This window comes from Euphorbia lathyris, chromosome 8, assembly GCF_963576675.1.
Source record: "Euphorbia lathyris chromosome 8, ddEupLath1.1, whole genome shotgun sequence".
Taxonomy (NCBI): Eukaryota; Viridiplantae; Streptophyta; class Magnoliopsida; order Malpighiales; family Euphorbiaceae; genus Euphorbia; species Euphorbia lathyris.
The window spans coordinates 15993559-16016085 of record NC_088917.1 but is presented as its reverse complement, the minus strand read 5'-3'; the positions used below and the strand labels follow the sequence as shown (position 1 = coordinate 16016085).

Below are 22527 nucleotides of genomic sequence, written 5' to 3'. Positions count from 1 at the left end.
TATTAAAGCACAAAAAATATGAAATCTTTTTTTTATATAAAAACGAACTGATATGCAATTGGTGCAGAATAAGGACTAAAATATCCGTATTTTACAATAATATCTGTAATTGACCCAATGTTAGGGGATAAAATTGATCTTGACTGCCAACATTAGAGGTAAAATTATACTATTTTAGATGTTAACGATAAAATTGTTCCTGACTGTAAACATTAGGGGTACTTTTGCACCTTATCCCGACTTTATTGAAATGAATAGAAATAGAAGGCAATAATGGGCTTTTTAGAGTTTTGAATGCCAAGCCCAATAAGTATAATGAAGTTAAATTGTCCAATTCCAAGACTCTTACTCTACCACAAAAATCAATGGCTATGGCTTCAAGTTCACACCTTCTACTCCAAATTAGAGCCAACCAAGGTTCAGGTATTTATCAAAATCTTATTAATATTATCCACTAAATTCTTCTTAAATTAACTAATTTTTCTTAATCCATAGGGATATGCAGACATAGTTCTTATTCTTCTTCTAAGCATGGTTTTTTCACCAGCATTTCTACTGCAAAACGATGTCGTGTGAAAACCAAGGTTAGTTTAATTAATTAGTTTCCTAATCCATAAATCAAGTTGTTTTTATTGTTAATCTAATTTAAATTTGTGATTGTTAATCTAATAATAGGCTGCTGCTGCTGCTCCAAGTAATCAAAACCCCAAAAGGAAAAGTGTTATCTGTGATGATTGTGATGGAAATGGTAACTCATAAACTAGCTTTGTTTTTTATTTATATTTTGCTCTAAATTTCTTAAATTTTCGGATATTTTAAGTCTCGTGTTAATGGATTATGTAACAATCTTGTTCGGTATCATATAGATATTGTATGTTTTGATTAGGAATATAAAGAGGCTGGGTCGGGTTTGGGATTATATTTCCCATCCCCGCTCCTTGACTTATTGGGAATTTTCTGTCTTTGCCCCAAAACCTAAATAAGATAAAAGAATTAGAAAAATGATTCAAAAAAAATGCTTTAGTATTTTTTTTTTTGTGGAATAAGGTATAAAAATATCTCTAACGTTGACAGTTAGGAGCAATTTTACATCAACGATTAAAATTGTACAATTTTATCCCCAACGTTGGCAGCCAAGAGCAATTTTACCCCTAACGTTGATAAGTTGGGTCAATTTTTAAATATCATTATAAAATACAGATGTTTTGCTACTTATTCTGCACCAGTTACATATCACTTTGTTCTAGAAAATTTTTTTACATTTTTTTTGTGATTTAGTTATAGAATTGGAGATTAATATTTTTAAATTCGATGAAATATTTGAATTTTTCTATCAAATTCGTACAAAATATAGTATAATTTTTTAAATTTTCATTTTATTTTTTCACGTGTTTATGATCCGTTCCTAATGAGTAATAAAATGACGCACATATAAAGCGTAACGACAAAATTTGTGATTGAGAAGACATTTCGATGAATTATTTCTCAAATTAACCCAATTTACCAATGTTAAGGGTAAAGTTGCTATTGCCTGCCAACATTAGGAGTAAAATTGCACAAGGGTAAGGGTAAAATTGCTGTCAACATTAGAGATATTTACAATTTTTTTTTCTAACGTGTAAAATCATAAATACCATTTTTCAAAAAAAAAAAAAAAATCCAATCCTTAAAAGCAATCAAACTCGAAACAAACTTATGAAAGATTAAGATTACTTCAATTAGTGAAATGCTGTAATTATAGTCTTGAATAACGAAACTTGACGTCTCATCGTTTAAACGGTACTAATTTAGCTCCAAATTTCATTATTCAAAACTATAATTGCACCGTTTCACATATATTGATACTAAAATGGTATTACTATTTTGTACGTGGATTAAATTAGTATTTTTTCAAAATTTTTAAAGCTATTTTGATATTTTATTCTTTTACACGTGACTTGAATGGTGACACTGGACAAAACATGGATGATGCCAGAACTTTTTCAAAGAAATTTAGGTAAATACAGGGACTAAAATACAACTTTGCCTATCATTTTCTTTACTAGGTGCAGTTTTATGCTCACAGTGTAAGGGTGATGGAGTGAACTCTGTTGATTTCTTTAATGGTCAATTTAAAGCTGGTGAATCTTGCTGGCTTTGTGGGTAATTCCTGTCTCATCTCTATCTTCATCATGGTTAAAGATTAATTTGGGTCGAGTTTATGTCGTGTCAATTTTCGAGTTAGTATTAAATGAGTTAATTTTAATCCAATTCTATTTTTTTTGTGTTATAATCGTGTCAATCCAATAAAATTCGTGTTGTTTCTGTGTCATATTCACAGGTCATGTATAATTTTCTTAATATGAACTTTGTGGTTTTGCTGATTTATAGATTGGTGCCTATAGTTCTTTTGGTTGTGAAAAGAGAACTGAGGTTCCCGTCGTTAGTAAAACGAGAGGTTTTTAGATTGATGCTGTCAATTTGATTGTTGATGATCTAGAAATAAAAAATTTCAAGAATTTATAATATTTTAATTCTTCAAGTTTTTAGTTTTGAGGTCATTCAGGTGTTATTTGATTAGAAGGGAGAAAATGAATATTTAGAAAAAAAAATCTCGGATTTGAAAATCGAAAACGTGGTTCCATAATGTGATACTGAACAAATTTAATTTTTTATTTATTAATATTTTGTTGAATGACATGTAAAAACTTGAGAAAATATAATAATTTTAAAGATGAATCAAGGCTAAAAAACCAATTGGATCTTTAAACTTTGGAAATATCTTATTAACTCTCTAAACTTTATTAAAATGGTCTATTGACCCCTAAAACTTATTTAAAGTGTTTATTAATTCCTAAACTTATTTAAATTAGTCTACTGCTCCTGAACTTGGTTAAAGTGATAACCGCTTTAATTTTGCCAAATTCTCCATTTGTATGTGTTTAATGTTGATGCAAAGTTGTTAGTAGAACATGAAATGCAATTGTGATTAATGTTTTTTTTTACCTTTAATAAACTCTTTAAAAAGCTTAATTGAGATATTACAGAGGGAGAAAAGAGATGTTGTGTGGGAACTGCAATGGAGCTGGATTTCTCGGCGGTTTTTTGAGTACTCAAGATGAGTAAAAATGTTCGAATCGCGTTATTTTACTTCACATGTACACTATGTTATATACACTCGACATCATGTGGGTTCTATATTAGTATCTAAATTCTTATCACGTATTGGACGAAAACATTAAAAAAATCAAAATATTCTCTCAAGCTTGAAGACATTTCATCTCAAAGATCGCAAAAAAAAAAAAAAACGTAAAATCATTGCTTTCTGAATCAATTGATATGTAGTTCGTACAAAACATGTGAATAAAATATTTGAGATTTTTCAATAATTTCTGAAAAGCTGAGTTTGTTGAAAGCATTCAATTGCACCATTTATAATGTCCGGGTAACATTGCTCTTAGACAACTGTAGAAATATTTCTGAACTTTATCTATGTATATGTAGTAGGATAACGTACTAATTTAGTTCTATGGTAATTATTGGAGAATAAATTTAGACTATGCGTATAAAACCGTGCAATATTAGCAGTAACGTTTTGTAGATTGAGCAATTTCAGATTTCTTTAACGACAAATCTAACATAAACTCATTTTCCATTAATTTGGTTTCATGTTTGCACCACTAAAACTCCAATGTTGTCCACATGAAATGTTAGTGCTAATATTGCACACTTTGTTATCCACGTGAAACAAAACGTTAGTGTTAATATTGAATGAATTTCCATTGGATTTGTTGTTAATGGAGTATGAATTTGATTTATCTACAAAATACGAGTAATAATATTGCACGGTCTTATACATAGACTCTTCCAACAATCACAATGCTAAATTTGTACTTTTATTTCTATGAACCTGTTTGGTTCTGTCATTAGCTAACAACTGTTGTTGTTAGATGTTTACTAATAAGATGTTGTTGTTGTTGTTAACGGTTTATTATATAAACTGATTAATTTTTTTTTTGAGAAAATTAACTAATTAATTATTAGTATGGTAAAATTATGATAAGAATGTTTTAAATTAATCAACAAATAAATTATAAAAATAAAAATTGTAATACACAAAATAATAAAATAATCTAAATAACTAAATAAAAAATATAAATAAAAATTTATTGAACAGTTTTTTTTCTAATAATATTATAGAGATAAAAATAATGTAAAAAAGAAACATGTTTTATGGAAATAAAAAGGATAATTTGTCAATATTAAATAATATAAACAGTTTTTCACCAAAACGTTACTATTTCCATAAAAAGTTAAAAATTGGGGTAAATAATTTATTAGTCCCCTTATTTTTACCTAACACACTGTTTAGTCCTTCTATTTTGAAAAACATATTTTAAGCTCCCCATCTTTTATTAATATTAACCATTTGGTCATTCTGTCTAGATTTTTTTTAGATTTTTAACCAAACGTATCTTAGTTTTCAAGACATCAATAATAAATATAAAATGGTCATGTTACTCCGTTCTTTTCTGTCTGTCTATTTATGCCAAATATAACGGTTAAAAATCAAGAAAAAAATAGATAAAAGGACCAAAAGATTAATATTACCAAAAAATAGGGATCTTATAACGTGTTTTCTAAAATAGGGAGATAAAACAGTGTGTTAGATAAAAAGAAAGGGACTAATAAATTATTTAACCTAAAAATTAGAGTAAATAATTTATTAGTCCCTTACTTTTTACCTAACAAATTGTTTAGTCCCCATATTTTGAAAAACACATTATAAGGTCCCTAAATTTTGCCAATAGTAACCATTTGATCCTTTTGTCTAGTTTTCTTAGACTTGTAACCGTTATATTTAGCATAAACAGACATATATAAAATAATAGAGTAATATGGTCATTTTGTATTGTGTTATGGCGGTCCTAAAAGCTAAGATATTTTCGGTTAAAAATCTAAAAGAATAGATAAAAGGACCAAAGAGTTAATATTGACAAAAGATAGAGATCATAAAATGTGTTTTTCAAAATAGGGGGACCAAACAGTGTATTAAGTAAAAAGTAGGGAACTAATAAATTATTTACCCTAAAAATTAATATTGTATAAATATAACTTGATACCATATTTCATATGATTTAGAATGAATCGTTGTTATTCCGTAAAGCTGAAACAAACACTCCCGGATCAACACGAGATTTGTAAGGTTTGTTGAATATCTGATGAACATTTTTATTAGAATTTGCTTTTATTAATTATGTTTGAATGAGAATCTCTTAAACAGATGCTAATGGCTCCTCATAAACTGAGTCATCTGCTGTTGAAGCAAACGAGTTGACTCAGATTTCGGATAAAACACATGAAAAACATGAGCTTCTCCCTCAGCTTCAACTATCACCACCTCTTTAACCCTTTTCTTAGCTAAAAATTCGGCATAATTCACTCCCCTTTCCTTCAAAAAGTCGAGTCCGGCCACGTATACAACCGTCGCCGGAAACTCGCTCCATTCCGCCGCCGACAAATCATCCATCTCGACGTTGCATCCGAAGTAATCGCGGGTTAGCCCTTTCGGTATACTTAGTCCCCAAAACATATCATTCATTTCAACATACCCTAATGCTACATCAACCATCTCTTTCTTAGTCCTTTTTTCGCTTCCGAAAAAAGGATGTATCGGGAGCAACCCTTTAATACTAACGTTCCCCACATTCTTCCTCATCGCTCGGATGGCAACATTGTGCACAATGTTGCCTCCGGCACTATCTCCCGAGAGGAAAACACGCGAAAGATCCGCGAGCTCGAGCCAAGGTTCGACGCTCGCGTGATCACTTAACCATTCGAGCGAGGTGAAACAATCATCGTAAGCTATTGGAAGTCGATGCTCCGGTGCTAAACGATAGTCGACGGAGAGGATTATCGATTGGGATACGACCGAGAAGTCGCCGAGAAAGTGGTGGTATCCGAGCCACGTGGTTGAACCAATGCAAAAACCGCCACCGTGGAAGTAAACCATGACGGGAAGGCGAGTCGCGGTGGAAGATTCGGTAGGGAGAAACAACCTTGCTGTGATTGGTTTGAATTGATCAATTGTTACATCCTTGAATTTGAAGCCATTGATGGATTGAATTGAGGAAGGAACTATTTCTGGTGTGAAACGTTTCACAGATTCATCAGAGAAGACTTGGAGATAACCAGGAGCTTCTGCAACCATAGACATTGTGGATTTTCAGTTCAATTCAAGAAGAGAAAATCTGTTGAAATATAAAGGGCCATGAATTTTCTCATTAGAGAGTTAGAGATGAAATTGGTGGACAGATTTCTTGTTATAATAAGGTTGATCATCTAAAAGATATTAAACCTTATTAAATATGAGGATAATATAACAAAATAGCCTCTAATTTTTGAAAAGATCCAATTTAGTCGGGTAAATTACATACGTGGATTACATTTGTCCTATTTTTTACATTTTGGTGTATAATCTTTAATTTTGCATATAAAAGTGTACAACCTTTTGGTGACCTCCCACTGAAGTGTAAAACCGGTAATTGTGACCGGTCAATGTGCCACGTCAGCAAATTGACCTCTTAAAAGTAAAAAGTTGACCGGTCAACGCGTCACGTCAGCAATTTTGAGTTTTATGGAAGTCAAATTGTTGACGTGACATATTGCCTTTGCGTTGACTGTCCATAATTACCGGCTATACACTTTAGTAGGATGTCACCAAAAGGTTGTATAGTTTTATGTACAAAATTAAAGGTTGTACACCAAAGTGGGAAAAAGGACAAAAGTTGTACACTACGTATGTAATGTACCTCACTTTAGTCCCCACATATAAAATATCATAATTTCAGTCCTAATATTTGCTAAATAATATAAATTGTGGTTAATTTAATGACCGATTCTCTCCACACTCATCATCCATATGCCTGGATCATTAATCATTGTCAAAGTTTCAAAACCAGGAATTGGGATTTTTGGGTTATTCATGCGTTTAGGGAAAGGAATAGGGCGACTGACTGGATGATAAATTTCACAGACTCCTATACTTCGGGTTTTCACGAGTATGTTGCGCCTCCTGCAGGCCTCCAACAGAGACTGTTTGACGATCAAAGTGGTGTCACGTTACCTAGGATGGTGACGAGTTAGTGCTTTGCTCTTTTTTCCTTCTTTTTTGTTTTTTTCTCTCTGGCGTTTAGCCTTCCACTGTCTAAAAAAAAAAACCATTAGTTGACATATATTTTGTAAACCCTTTCTACACAGTAATAAAAAATTAAAGCCCCCACATCGAAAATTGATGCCTGTGTGTAGACGGGGTTAACGAAATATATGATGTGTCAACATTTATTAGTGACGACTTTAATTATGACATTTAGTAAACATTGAGATTGAAATTGTGCTATTTTATATGTGGGAGCTAAGGTTGACTTTCCCCAAAAAATCTCGATGCTATTTTGATACTTTATCTCTTAAATACCATACCAGAGCTTAATATATAACTAATCCCTCCAACTTGTACTCAAACGGCTAAAGTTTCAAAATGATCCTCCCACCATTCAATTTGTTTGAAACAATTTTTTTATCATCTCAACTTGCTTAGAACGACATTTTTGTCGTCTAAACTTACTTAAAATGACCATTTAGCTACGCCACATGAAAATACATGGTTAACCTAAGGACAAATCCAAGATTCACTAATAAGTGGTGTTTATGGTGCTCTCTAGTGATCAATGAATGCTCAATTCATATTTTTAGGTGTTTTTGTAGAAGAAAAGGCCATCATGGCCTGGCTGGCCATGTATGCAGTTTTCACAGAATTTTTTAGTGTTTTTCAGTGATAAATAGATGCTCAATCTTCGGCAATGTCCTCCTTGGATTCGTTCATGGGTTAGCTACGACAGTTTAAGTAAGTTGAGGGGTAAAAAGGTCGATTTGGAAAGTTAGGGGATCATTATGCATTTAGGTACAAATTGGAGGGGTATATACATGTATTAACTCTAGAAATTAGTATTTGCAAGGGAAAAATACATTAAGGTTGAAAATACAACAATCATACACTTGATGGATATTATAATTAAAATTAAGAATGGTAAATTATAAGTAAGATAAAGCATTTAAGTTGGATGGACAAAATGTTAGGTTACTCATGGAAGTGGTAATGTGCATAATACAATAATTTTAGGAAAATGGACAAAAGCATCATGAGGTTTATATGGAATTCATAAATTGAAAAACTTATTTTTTTTTATTTCAACACATTATATTTCTAGTAATTTATTTTTTTGTTGCCATATTAAGCTATTATTTATTAAAGTAGTTAGTTTCTAACATTCAATTTAGTTAAAAGAAAATTATTACATGAGTTTAAAAATGTATTTTCTTACCGTTCGAAATAACTTTTTTACAGTTTCTACACAATCACATCATCAAACATATAAAGGACTGTTATTGAATTGTTTAAAATAGAGAAAAGTACGAAAAAAAATGCATGTGGTTTGCCCACTTTACAAATAGAGGTATGTGGTTTAAAAATTTACAAATAAAAGTCTGTGGTATGCTTTATTTACAAAACAAAGTATTATAATTACACAGTTAACTTCTGATTACAACTAAAGACATTTTTATCTTTAAAAAAATTATTCTTACATATCAGCAAAACATATAACCCCGAAAAAAACAATTTTCTAAATTGAAACAATAAATAATATGGTGAAATTTTACGTTTTTTACTAATCTGACAGTATACAAACTAAATTGATATTTAAATTCATTTTATACCGTTTCAATTTGATTTTGGGATCTGTGTTTTGTCAATATATAAATATAACTGAAAAAAATTAAAAAAATGCTCTGATTGTCATCAATTACTTAAAAGTTTAATTTTAAATACTTTGTTTTGTAAAAAAAACATACCACATACCTCTATTTGCAAACTTTTAAACCACGGACATTTATTTGTAAATAAGATAAACCACGAGCATTTTTTTTATACTTTGCCCTTTAAAATATAAAACTTTAATGTATATGGATTAATTGGAGTTTATGACTTTACTGGTCATCATGAGCTCAATTTGACCAAAAATAAGAGAATGAACTTAATGTGTTTGAAATGAAAGACTAGTGACTCAATTCACCAAAATGATTAAGGACTTCAAAATGTTTTTTTCCATTATTATTTTATGTGAGATTAATTGAATTAATTAATAGTCAAAATGATCCTTTAAAGAAAAGAGTTAAAATGATTTTTAAAGTTGACAGATCAAATTAATTTAGTTCAAATTGAATTTTACATATTAACTCAAGTTGTCAATATTTAACGAATTAACCAAATACAATTAGTTTCAATTAATACCTAAAATTTGTAACGAGCTAATTTATTAAATACTATCAATTTCAGAACTAATAATACCTACAATTCAATTTGTGCTAAATTGATATTGTCGATCAATTTTACAAGTCATTTTTACTCTTAATTTAAAATTACGTATGATTAATACAAATTTATATAGTACATTTTTTTCAGTAATTAGATTTAATTAATCAATTGAAGGATTAAGGTAATAGATTCAATAGTAATTTCTCTCTCAATTAAACTCAAAATCTCTAAATTAAATTATTTAATATTTTTACATAATCAATTATATATATATATATATATATATATATATATATATATATATATATATATATAATTTCTCATTGGTGATACTCATTTTTTGATATCTAAAAAAATGTGTAATTTTGTTGACATGACATCGTGTGATTTAATAAGTAAACATCAATTTACTTTTTTTACCATGAAAAAGATTATTTTTTTTAATTATACAGTTTATTATTAAACCATTTCATTTTTTTTAATCAAAGAATGATGTTTATTAAGAATCAGCCTCAAGGGCATTACAAGCAAAAATAGGTGGGATATGCAGCCATATTCCAGGATCAGACACAGACTCTACCGCCCTTGCAATGACATGGACAGTTAGATTCGCGGATCTTTTTACATGAGAAATTGAACAATTAACAATAGAACGAATTAGGAAGTAGCAGTCTCTTATTATTAGCTCTAAGGGAGAGCTGTCAGTCGGTAAACGATGTAGAGCGCTGACCAAGAGTTGCGAGTCAGTTTCCACCCAGATATTTTATCAGTTGGTGCCTTTTATCCAACAAAGAGTCTCCTGGCATGCCAGTGCCTCTGCCAGAAAAACATCAGACACCCGACCATTCCAGCTGTTTCCCGCTGCCATGAAACCTTGTGCGTTGCGAGCTACGAAGCCATATCCAGCTATACCTAAACTCGGGAAGAGAGTAGCGTCAAAATTGATTTTTATCTCATCATCAACAGGGCGCAGCCAGCGAGCAGGGGGAGATGCTACAATCGCCCGATGGGACTAGGCATCAGTCCAATTCGAATGCATCGATACTGCCTCCTGGTGGAGTGCCACTACATTGGCCCCGTGATTGTTCCAGACTATATCATTTTGGTTTTTCCACACGACCCAACATACTGACGCTGCGAGTCCCTAGATACCCGCCGATTTTGCTGCGATGATGAAGTACCAGAAAGCCACAATGCTGTCTATTACCAAACTCATATCTCCAATCGGAGTCTTGGCCCATACCTGTTTCGCTAGCGCACACTTGAATAAGGCATGTGTATTATCCTCGGGATGATTCTGACAGACAGAGTCATAAGGTTGGAACCTGTATATGATGATTACGAAGAGCCATAACAGTTGGCAGACAACCCACCAGAGACCTCCACACCAGCTGTTTAACCTTTAGAATTGCCTGAATACGCCATAATCCTTGCCAATTACCGAACCCTGCATTAGAGGCATGGACGACTTCGCCATTGAGATGTCTGTAACCTGATTTCACTGAGTAAATCCCTTTGGGGTTCAACCACCAGTCCCACTTATCTTCCACATCTCTTTTACTTAGTGGGATTTCCTTAATTAACTAACAATCACGAACCATGAATAAGCCATTCACAAGTTCCTCGTCCCAATTCCGTCTATCTAGTCATTAGATTCTGAACTAATTGGACCTCAACATTCGGTAAACATTCACTCTCCACATATGGGTTATTGTTATCCCTTAACCAGGGGTCAGTCCAGATACTCACTGAATCCCCTCTCCCAATCACCCGTCGAGCTCCCACAACGACCAATTTCTGGGCCGCTATAATGCTCCTCCATATAAAACCGGGATTAGCCGTGAGGTCAGCTTCAAGAAAGGATAGATTAGGATAATACATGGCTTTATACATTTTAGCAACTTGTGAGTTTTCCATTTGAAGTAGGTGCCAACCTTGTTTAGCTAACAAAGCTAAGTTGAATTGACGAAGCTGTCTAAACCCCATGCCTCCAAACTTCTTCGACTTACACAGTCTATCCCATTTTTGCCAATGTAATCCACTGTTTCCCTGACCCGAGGAGCCTCACCAGAATGAGTTCAATATTTTTTCTAGGTCTGAGCAAAGCAAATGAGGAAGCAGAAAGAGACTTATTACATATGAGGGCAGAGACTATAGAACGAACTTGACGAGGTTTCTTTACCTGCTTTAGACAGCGATCTCGACTGCTAGCTATATATCCTGGACTTGACCATGTCCTCAACATATCCAAACACCTTCATTCCGTTCCTCCCAATTACACTAGGGAGTCCTAGGTACTGACCCAGTGCCGTAGACAGTGATATCCCAAGAGATGAGCTGATCAAGTTCTTCACCACAGGGGAGCAGTTACTGCTAAAAGAAACAGATGACTTAGAATAGTTTACCTTTTGACCGGAGGCCTTCTCATATTTGATCAAACAATTCTTCACTTCCTGACATTCCTCCTGTGTAGCCTTGAAAAATAAATAGATATCGTCTGTAAACAGGAGGTGTGTGATGGATGGTGCGCCTCTCGAAACCATTTCATTTTAATATCTTGTTCTTTCTTATTATGATTTTTTTTATTGGAAGTGAAAAATATGAATTTTTAAATTTCGTGCCTTCTTAAAAATGTAGATTTGAATTGATTTGATGTTTGTGTGGCACATAAACCAATAAAATATTAATATAATTAATTAATTAATTTTAGTTAATTAATCTGGTCTGAGGTTTAAGACAATGTGACTTTTAGTTCCTTTATCTTTTCATTATATGTGTTGTAGTTTTATCTAATCTAATTTATAAAGTTATTGATAATATTATTTAAGGATGTAGAGCTTGTCAAAGTGCTCATTCGGTATCACATGTTTTCTTTGCAGATGGTAGCTTCTTTTTTTTATCGCGCTTCTATAGATGAGGTTAAAGTTGTGTCCGATATTTCTTTTTGGCTTCTACACCATATTGTCACTTAATAAAAAAAAGCACCACAACTAAGGTCATCCATTAGAATAAAACAAAATAGTGTGGTACCAAGGGAGAAGAGTTTTTCATCAATTATAAGTTAAATTTGTTTTAAGTTTAAATTTGGTGTTTCCTTAATTGGAAGACTAAAGTTAGATAATAAAATCTTAAATCAACTACAATATTGAATAAATTAAAATCGAGCTGTTCACAAGTTTTTCTCGAGTTGATCTGAGAATAATAGGCTCGTCAAGCTTCGAGCCGAACTTATCTCCAACTCAAGCCTAAAATGATTTTTTTATGTTGGGTTAAATTAACAATTGTCTAAAAATTTTGAGGTCTTTTTGGTACGTGATGCGCCTCGCGGCGTTCGGTACCGCAAGGCTCACTAAGGGATAAGTGTACCCCGTCGTTATCAAGTAATAAATCTGGAAAGTCCAGGTATCGAATCCACAGGACTTATTTACCACAAGTATCGAGCTACTTGGTCTCAAGTGTTATCTAGGCTTTGTGGGTTTTGAGTTTGTTTGTTTAAGTTAATCTACTCCTAGGTTGAATTATACTACGCCTAGCTAGATTATACTAATTCTAACTAAGTTATTCTACGCCTAATTCAGTTAAACTACTCCTAATTAAGTTACACTACTCCGAAGGAACATGGTATGAACGATAATAATGAAGTTAGGTTATTAGGTCTATTGATTAAAAACCTAATCTAAGTCACTTGTATTCAAGGCGATTAACCCTACTTACCCTCCTGAAGTTCCTAGTGCGTGATTCCCTTGTAAGGCCGAAACTAGGTCTAAGGCTCAGCAATTTGGGCTTAATCAACTAAGAGGTCGTCAATCTCCTAGGCTCTGACTAGGTCAGATTCAGCTCACAATATATGCATACTAGATTTTGGGGCTTTTGAATGAGTTAAACCAATTGAATAAAGCGTAAGACAAAGATTAAACAATTAAGCATAGAACAAAATAAGAGCTAAAATATTATTAAAGGCGAAGAACAATGTCACAGGATACAATCAGCCTAGGATTCATAGACTGTATCAAAGAGTACAAACAAGGAAAGATAAAAGGAGATACGAAAATCCCTTTCAGGGAACCTGTCTACTCTGCAGCCGGCTTCCTAGGTCTTAAGGACGGACCTTGAATATTCCTCGGTGAACAGCTTTGAAGGAGCTTCAATGGAGGTTGAAGAAGATGGAGGAGATGGAGAGGAATTTCAAGGGGAAAGCTAAAGTAAATTACAATAATGAAAGATGTCTAATTTACAATGAAAAAGTTCTATTTATAGTTGTAGCTCGGGCCCTCTTTTTGACCTATTTTGTATCCTTATGCAGGTGGGAAGTCGTGGGACCGGTCGTGGAGTCGTGGGGTCAAAACTGCTTATTTTGACCAATTCCCGCAGGTCAGCTCGCGGCGAGCAGGCCCCCAGCTCGCCCGAACAGGCCCCTGGAGGCCTGCTCGGCGAGCTGGCATAGCCAGCTCGGCGAGTTGGCCTAAAGAGGCCAATTCGACGAGCCGTTTTGCCCTGCACGCTTCCGCACGGTTGCTCGATGTTCCATGATGTAATTTTCGCCCGAATTTATCCCTGCGCATGCACGAAAACTCCAAATAACATTAGTCTCGAGGCTAAATTGACCCGCCAATCGCTCATTTTGAGTAGACACTCCGTTTGGTGTGACTTTTGGCGGATCAATTAGCTATAAAAGATAATGGAATTTTAACATACATGCTATTTTTGCCATATTTGCCTAAAATAACCAAAAAATGAGCCTAAACAACGAAAAGTAAATAAAACATTTCCAATTTCTAACTAACTCACACAAAAGCATATAAATGCGAGAATTGCTCGCTTATTCATGAAATAATGCTAAAAACCGTCCTAAAACCGTACCCAAAGATAGGGGTTTTTGACCCCTATCAGTACGTTTTCTAAAATAAAAAATCCAAATATTTAAAACCATTTGATATGCAAATACGAAAATAAAATATATATTGTGGCTCTTTGTGATGAAAATGGAATTACAAGCGTGCCAACAATTTATAGTACCTGTGAATGCTGTAAAGTGCTGTATCTGACTATTAAATGATTGTTAGGAATAAAAGGGACCGAGAAATTTATAAGGTCTAAATTATCAAGAGTTAAACTAAAGAAAAATAAATAAATTATAAGAAGACTGTAAAATTGTAAAAATGCTAAAAATGTAAAGTGCAAGAATTAAAATTTGATTGTTTGAATAAATTTGTATAGAGTTTAGATTTTTGGATAGTTTGTATGTCCTCATCTTCTCAATGATTTCATCTGCCTAATTAATAATATAAATTTTTTTTATTAAAGATTGCTTAGAGAGGAAGGGAAAACGGCGGACATCCCAGCTATGCTGGCACCCCCACCAGAGACCCAAAAAAGCCCCGAACCAAATTTATTAAAAGAGTAAATAAATGTCATAATACAAAAAGAATAAAGGATAAAATGAAGCCAAAAAATTAGGAAAAGCAATAAACGCAACGTCCTACACGATCATGAAAAAAGACCGGTCCACAAAAATCCGGGACAACATCCCACCAAGTCGAAGCTGTTGCCGTCCGTCCATAATTTGCAAGCGAATCCGCAACATGATTTCCTTCACGAAAATATGAGACACCACAAAAGCCACAGAATCGATCTGATTTAAACAATTGAACCATTTTTGTCTAAGCAACCAAGGAACCGAACAAGATTTAGATTTGAACATTTGCACAACATACATTGAGTCGCTTTCAAGCCAAATTTTCCGCCAACCTTTGCTGATAGCCATGTCAATGGCGAAAATAGCAGCAGATAGTTCAGCAAGATAAGCAAAGGAACTTTCAATCGGAAAGGCAAACGCACCAAGGCACATACCAATATGCGAGCGATAAATACCTCCACAACCCGCAGGACCAGGAGCGCCCATGACAGACGCATCAGTATTGATCTTAATCCAATCCCTCGGAGGTGGTTGCCAAAAAATCGGAGTAATGTGTGGAGCCTTAGCAAGACGCTTTTCAATCCCGAGCTCACCTAAGATTTGAAGTTCAACTAGCGAATTCCAAACGGAGCCTCGTCCAGTGTGAGCAGATTCACGAATAGCTCCCCAAATTCGTCTCAGCGTGACGGAAGTATCAACCCTCTCATCCTCAAAAATGGACCTATTACGAGCAAGCCATAGAGCCCAAATTCTATTAACAATAGCTGCCGCCCATAAATCAGCGATTTGAGTACTGAAATGTTGAATAACAACATGATCAACCAGATTCTTAAGAGTCGAGTCTGTGTTAATTTGTCTTCCAAACCATGAGCTAACACCATGCCAAATAAATTTGGAAAACCGACAGGAGACAAAAAGGTGGTCCAACGTTTCAGAATCTAACGAGCACAAACTGCAACGAGAAACAACTTGACAGCCGTGCAACTGAAGCTGATCATGTGTTGGCAAATACCCAAGATAAGCCCGCCATCCAATAAGCGAGTGTGCAAGAGGAACACTCTGACACCTTAAAAAATGACTCCAAGGCTGTTGAGTAGGAGGAGATCTAAGCCAAGCGTACATGAGCTTAACAGTTAAAACCCCACTCATAGCAGGCTTCCAAACACAAATATCAACATCGTCCCTACCCCGCCTAATATTCCGCAATCTATTCTCCACATCCGTAGGTAACACGGGCAGATTATGCCAATTATTACCATCCAAATAATCCTCCACCAAATCAAAACAACGACGCTGTTGACTAGCAGATAGGCCAACCTGTGCAGCTAGTGAAGGACACATCCAGGCCCCATTCCAAAAATTAAGTTCAGAGTGCTGACCAATCCACCAAAAACAGTGATGCTCAACTTCAGAATAAACGGATTTTATCGAGCCCCAAATAGAAGAATTCATGATATAATGTCGTGACTGTCCCGCTTTATTGAGAAAACGAGTTCTAAGTAAGTTAAAGCAGAGAGACTTTTCTTGAAGAAGACCCCAAGCCATCTTTCCATTCAATGCCTTGTTTAGAATAGACAGATTCTTGATTCCAAGACCTCCATCCTTGAAGTTTTGACAACAAATTTTCCAAGGGACAGTGACAAGCTTCTTGCAATTAATGGACCCAGACCAAATAAAATTCCTCATATGCCTAGTCATACGTGTAAGCAGCGCAGAGGGCCACTTATAAATGCTAAAAGAGTGAATGAAGCTACCAGTAATTACAGAATTTACCAGAGCCACTCTCCCAGCCATAGACAAACAATGCCCTTTCCATTTAGCAAAGTGAGCAAGCACCCTATCCATCAAACTAGTCAGATGTCGTGTCTTTGGTAAACCAAAAAACAAAGGGACTCCAAGATAGCGAAATGGAACAGACCTTTGACGAATACCAATAATATCAGCAAGACGATTGCCACGTCTAGAAGAAACAAAGGAGCCAAGAAATAATTCAGATTTGTTCCAACTAACACACTGACCCGAGATAGATCCATACAACTCAAATACACCCTTAATAACAGCTAGATTATCTGAAGAGGCCCTGAAGAAGAGAAGAATGTCATCAACATAAAATAAATGAGTCGGAAACACCTTTGCAGAAGTATATTGCATTGGAGCAAGTCGCCCAGTATCCACGAGGTGAAGCAACCAACGGCTAAGAAAGTCCTCGGCAATACCAAACAATATAGGAGACAACGGATCGCCTTGTCGAACCCCTCTTGAACATCTGAAATATCCACTAATGGCTCCATTATTCAAAATTGAAATCCGAGATGCAGATAAAACATTCAGAATCCAGTCTCTGAATTGAATAGAGAAACCAAAAGCGTCCATCACGGCAAGTAAAAAATTCCAATTTAAAGTGTCAAAAGCTTTCCCGATGTCAACCTTCAAGGCTAAGTTCCCTCTAAAACACTTTTTACGAAGCATATTAGTGCCTTCAGAAGCAAGCGAAATACATTGGTGAATACTTCGTCCAGGAATAAATCCAAATTGATTCTGAGAAACAATGCGAGATGCAATAGAAGCGAGTCTATCAGCCAAATTTTTTGCAATTATTTTATAACTAAAGTTGCTCATTGCAATAGGCCTATACTGATCAAGAGATATCGCACCCTCCACCTTCGGGATAAGGACCATAATACTGGAGCACAGGCCAGGATGTATCATGCCACTCATAAAGAAGCTTTTGACAACAGCAAACACATCAACACCAACAATATCCCAGAAAGACTGAAAAAAGACCCCAGAAAACCCATCAGGTCCAGGAGAACTACTGCTATCCATTGCAAAGACTGCCATACGAACTTCATTCATATCCGGGCAACGAGTAAGCAAATCATTATCCAAGTCAGAGACAAGATGTGGAACAACCTCATAAACTAGATCATAATTCTGCGGCAAGACCTCATCATTTTTAAAAAGACTTGAATAAAATTCAGCAATATGTGTCCCAATTTGATTCGGATTAAAGACCAGCTCATCCTTAATTTGAAGCACCGAAATCCCAGAGGTAGCAGCTCGAATAGATGCCATACGATGGAAGAAGCTGGTATTTCGATCTCCCTCCTTAAGCCATCTAACTCTGCTCTTGTCGCGCAAAAAGACCTCCTTTCTATGCAAAATATTATCCAAATGTGCATGAGCATTCATCTCCTCATGATGTAGTTCAGGAGTAAACCCATTCTCAGAGATTTCTGCCTGCACACGGGCCAGATCCGTCTCAGCATCAGTGAGACATATATCAATGTTACCAAAAACCACTTTATTCCAGTGACAGAGCACCGGCCGAAGTCGCCTGAGTTTATCGCATAAAGCTTGCATAGGAGGTAAGCTAGGATGCATTCCATTCCAAAAATCAGCAATCACCTCCCTAATCCCCGGATGGAGAATACACATAGACTGAAATCTGAATCTAGAGATAGGGCGATTCCCCTTGGAGCAGCTAAACATCAAAGGGCAATGGTCAGAGTGATGCCGCGGCAAAGCCAAACTGCAAATCGATTCCCAGAAGTTCGAGAATAAAGCAGATAATAAGACTCTATCCAGCCGACATTCAACCCGCACAGAGCCAGACCTGCCATTAGACCAAGTAAAGAAGGCCCCATGAGTAGGACCATCAACAAAAGAACCAGAATCAATAAAATCACGAAACTCCCTACAAGGACGCAAAGCAGGAGCCCGTCTCGATTTCTCATGAGATCCAAGGACAGAATTAAAATCTCCAAGAAGCACCCAATGCCCATTCAACCTATTTTGATGAGCCAAAATATCATCAAACATAGTGACACGTCTATTTGCCCAAACACTCCCGTAAACAAAGAAGACAAAAGTATTTAAATTAGACAAACTCAGAATAACAAATTGTTCATGTCTGAAACAAATATTGGTAACCATGGAAGAATTAATCTTTGCAAAAACCCATAGAGTTGGAAGCTCCTTATTGTTCATAGCAATTAAAGACAAACCAAGCCTTCTCCAGAAGGCCTCATTAACATAACTGAACTCCACCATAGGCTCAGCTAAACAAAGAAAATCTGGTTTATAAAGAGAACATAAACGATGCAAGTAACCCTGAGTATCCCTATTAAGAATACCCCTACAATTCCAGTAAAGAAAGATCATTTCAAACGGACCGGAGGTTTACTGGCTCGTTTGTTTCGAGCTAGCAAATTCTCCGTTGTTGTCATAATTTTTTCCCTTCGCCTTACTTTCTTAGTGCTAACTGTGTTCCAGCTATTGTCATCCTCCTCTGCCATATCAGCCCAGGATTTAGTACAGGATGATGATTCAGATGCTGAATCAGCTCCTTCATATCTAGTGAAAATATTGTCCATTCCAGGTGAATCCGGCCTATCAGTTTTATCACAACTGTATTCATCCTCCTTCCTAAGTTGTGGGCTACCAGGTAGAATAACCTCCACCACACAACCAGTATCAATAGGAGGCCTAAGCTCAGAAACAATCCGTGAAGTGGCATGTTGAACAGGCACCTCGGTCTGAATTGCATTAGGCTTTTTCACAAACTTCCTCTCCTGTGAAACCATTGTACGTTTTCTTTCAATAACTGGAGCCTCTAGAACCTTTTCCAATGGTTTTTTTATTTTTCCTGCAGTCATAAGCCATGTGGCCAATGTTTGAACAAACTTTACAGAAGCTTGGTAATCTCTCATACACCACATCTATCCAAATTTGTTTTCCTTCTCTCTCAATACCCATTTTAATAGGAAGCTCATTCATCAAATCCACATCAATTAACATTCTAGCATAATGACCAAACTCACCTTCAAGAGTGGTATTATCAAATCATATAAGCCCTCCAATACCCTTTGAAATATCCGAAAGAATTTGAGGATCCCAATACTCCCACGGAAGAGAATATAATCTAACCCAAACCTGAGCATTTGTAGACTTCTCAGCATAGGGGTCAAAGTCTGGAACCCATGGTTGCAAACGGAAAGTACCTGGCTTAGTATTGATAATGCCCCGCGCTAGCAACTGATTCTTGATCTCCTGGGATCCCAAAACCACATGAAAAAAAGCCTCTCCCGATAGATATCAGTCGCCAAGAATCCTTCAAACCCCAAACCTTTGTTAAAGTTTCCTTAAGAGAAAGAACCTTCCATAGGGAATCTCCTTTGTTTAAGATTAACCTGCCAATCAGAGATGAGGAGCAAAGGGCTGCACGCCTATCATAGGCAGATTGAGAAATTCTAACCGACCGAAGACCGCTAATATCAGAAATCACAGCAGACGAGCAAGGAGTCGGATCCAGATTCCCAGCAAGGACCTTCGCAAATGACCTGCCCTGCACCTCCAAATTAGGCTTTCTCAAAGGATCCTATGAAATCGAAGCAATCTGTGGTTGCGGGATACGCGATTGCGAATTATGAAAAGGGGCCTTTGGATTAAAGAGAACCTCTATACCGAGGTAGTTATCTAGATAATCCATGGTGGATAAAGAGTGATTCCTAAATGATTTGGAATTTAGTAAGGAAAGTTTTGGAGTCTTTTTAGGCAGATTTGAATCTCCATAACTTTATAGGATACTTCCTTTTCTTGCTATAATTGATTTATAATTTAGTAAGGAAGGTTTTGGAGTTTTTAGGAAGGTTTTAGTTTTTCTTCTAATTTTCCTTAACAGTTGCAAATGTCAAATTGTATTTCTTCCTGGAATATGAAATTGCATATCCGACGACTTGATGATCAACGGTACTTGGTGACTTGTGAGAAGATAGATCTGAAAAAGAGAAGACAGACAGATATAAATCCAATAATATAAATAATTAAAAATGATATAAATAATTAAGGATAACAACGGGTAAGATATCTGCGGGTAGTGTTATCCATTTATTTTTTAACTATCCGTATCCGTTCCATTTGAGTATACTTTTTGCTAGGGGTGAGTAAAACCGAACCGAAAACCAAAAACGAAAAAACCGAACCAAAAAAACCAAACCAAACCAGATTGTAATTTGATTCGGTTTGGTTCTTATTTTTATACAACTTCGGTTTTCGGTTTGGTTCGGTTCGGTTTGAATATAAACCGAAAAAACCTAAAAACCGAATTAAATTATTATTTGGTTATTAAATAACCCATTCCCACTACAAATCAAACTACTGACCCATTCCCACTACAAACCAAACTATTATCATTATTTCAAACCTAACATTATAAATTAGCAGAGAAAGTCGAGAAAGAGAGGAACACAACACAACTCTAGCAGCCTCTCTCTCTCTCTCTTAATTCTCTCTGTCGCTTTCCAAGCAAGTTGACCGAGTCTGACCATCCTTTATTCGTCTAATCCGGTGCAAAATTGTCGTACTGCTACTGACTACTACACTACAAGACTGATTAAGAGTCTAAAAAAGGTAGGAATCGACAGATTTTTTCTAATTTGTTTGGTTATAATATTAGACTCAACTAGCAAGATTGGAGTTAGGAAGAAAAAAACGTAAGAATACAATTATGAATAATAAACAATCTGTTCATGTTTTCTTAAATATAATATATATGAAAAACAATTGGTTCTGTTCATAGCACAATTGGTTCTGTTCATGTTTTCTTAAATTAAATATAATATATAGAATACAGTTATTATTAATAATAAACAATTGGTTCAGTACATATATTAAAATAATTGTTTACATATTAACATATATATGGAAAACAATTAATTATGTTCATGTGTTGTTACCATAAAATTATATAAAGAGGCACATGCATATCAATTATTTCTTTTAATTTATAAATTGGAGTTCATATGTGCAAATTTCTATTCATAGCTTTTTGCTGTCAAGTTATGATACTTTTTGTCAAATCTACTTGTAATTGGAACTTTTAATATTTTGTATGTGAAATTAAATGTTGTTACAATAGCATCATATTTTCTTTTATGTTTTTATGTTATTTAATTAATATAACTATATTGTATCAATATGCATTGTTGTTAAATTATCTTATTTGAATGAATTTTATCCTTAGTTATTTTTTAATTAATTATTTTTTATACTTTAAGATGTCAAAATCAATGCCTTCCTCATCACTTGACATTGAAGAAGAAGAAAATGAAAATGAGGCAACTGATTCTGATCCGTTTCCTGAAATTAGAAATGTAGCTAATTCTCAAGCTACTGAGAATGAGGTCCAATCAATTGGCAAAGCAAGCAAGGGTAAGAAGAAGATGGTTAAAAGGTCACAGGTTTGGAAACATTTCAGCACATATCTGGATGAAACAGGAAGAACTAGAGGTAAATGTAATCACTGCGGGCAAACCTATCTATGTGATGCAATTATAAATGGGACAACTAATTTGAACAAACACATGAAAAGATGTTTGAAAAACCCTGAAAATATAAAAGCAAAGCAAAGTCAATTATCTTTGCAACCTTCGATAATTTCTGGGTTTGGAGAAAATGAGAATGTGATTCCTGGTACTTTAACTACTTGGAAATTTGATCAAACTGCGATGAGGGCTAGCATAATTAGATGGATTATTAAGGAGGAACAACCCTTTAGAGTTGTAGAAACTGAAGGATTTAGAGAAATGTTTGCAATTTGTTGTCCTCAATTAAAAGTTCCTTCTAGGTGGACTGTTAGTAGAGATTGTTCCCAACTATTTTATGATGAAAAATTAAAGTTAAAAAATTATCTGAAAGAACATGGTCAAAAAGTTTCTATAACAACTGACACATGGACCTCAGTAGCAAGAGATAATTA

The 22527-nt window shown here is 34.9% G+C and overlaps 2 protein-coding genes across 3 annotated transcripts; one reads left to right on the top strand and one right to left on the bottom strand.

Annotated features, from left to right (window-relative positions):
* Positions 1-326: 326 nt before the first annotated feature.
* On the top strand, positions 327-3200 carry LOC136202996 (protein BUNDLE SHEATH DEFECTIVE 2, chloroplastic-like). 2 transcript variants are annotated; one of them, XM_065994024.1, is made up of 5 exons: positions 327-423; positions 496-584; positions 676-748; positions 2046-2142; positions 3027-3200. In XM_065994024.1, the coding sequence occupies exons 1-5, from the start codon at positions 366-368 to the stop codon at positions 3103-3105; spliced, it is 396 nt and encodes a 131-aa protein (XP_065850096.1). In that variant the 5' UTR covers positions 327-365; the 3' UTR covers positions 3106-3200. The 2 variants fall into 2 exon arrangements, with proteins under 2 accessions (XP_065850096.1, XP_065850097.1); XM_065994025.1 differs by having other exon boundaries at positions 330-417.
* A 1770-nt stretch (positions 3201-4970) lies between these two features.
* On the bottom strand, positions 4971-6221 carry LOC136203551 (probable carboxylesterase 17). The gene has a single exon (XM_065994737.1). The coding sequence runs from the start codon at positions 6194-6196 to the stop codon at positions 5267-5269; it is 930 nt and encodes a 309-aa protein (XP_065850809.1). The 5' UTR covers positions 6197-6221; the 3' UTR covers positions 4971-5266.
* Positions 6222-22527: the final 16306 nt, after the last annotated feature.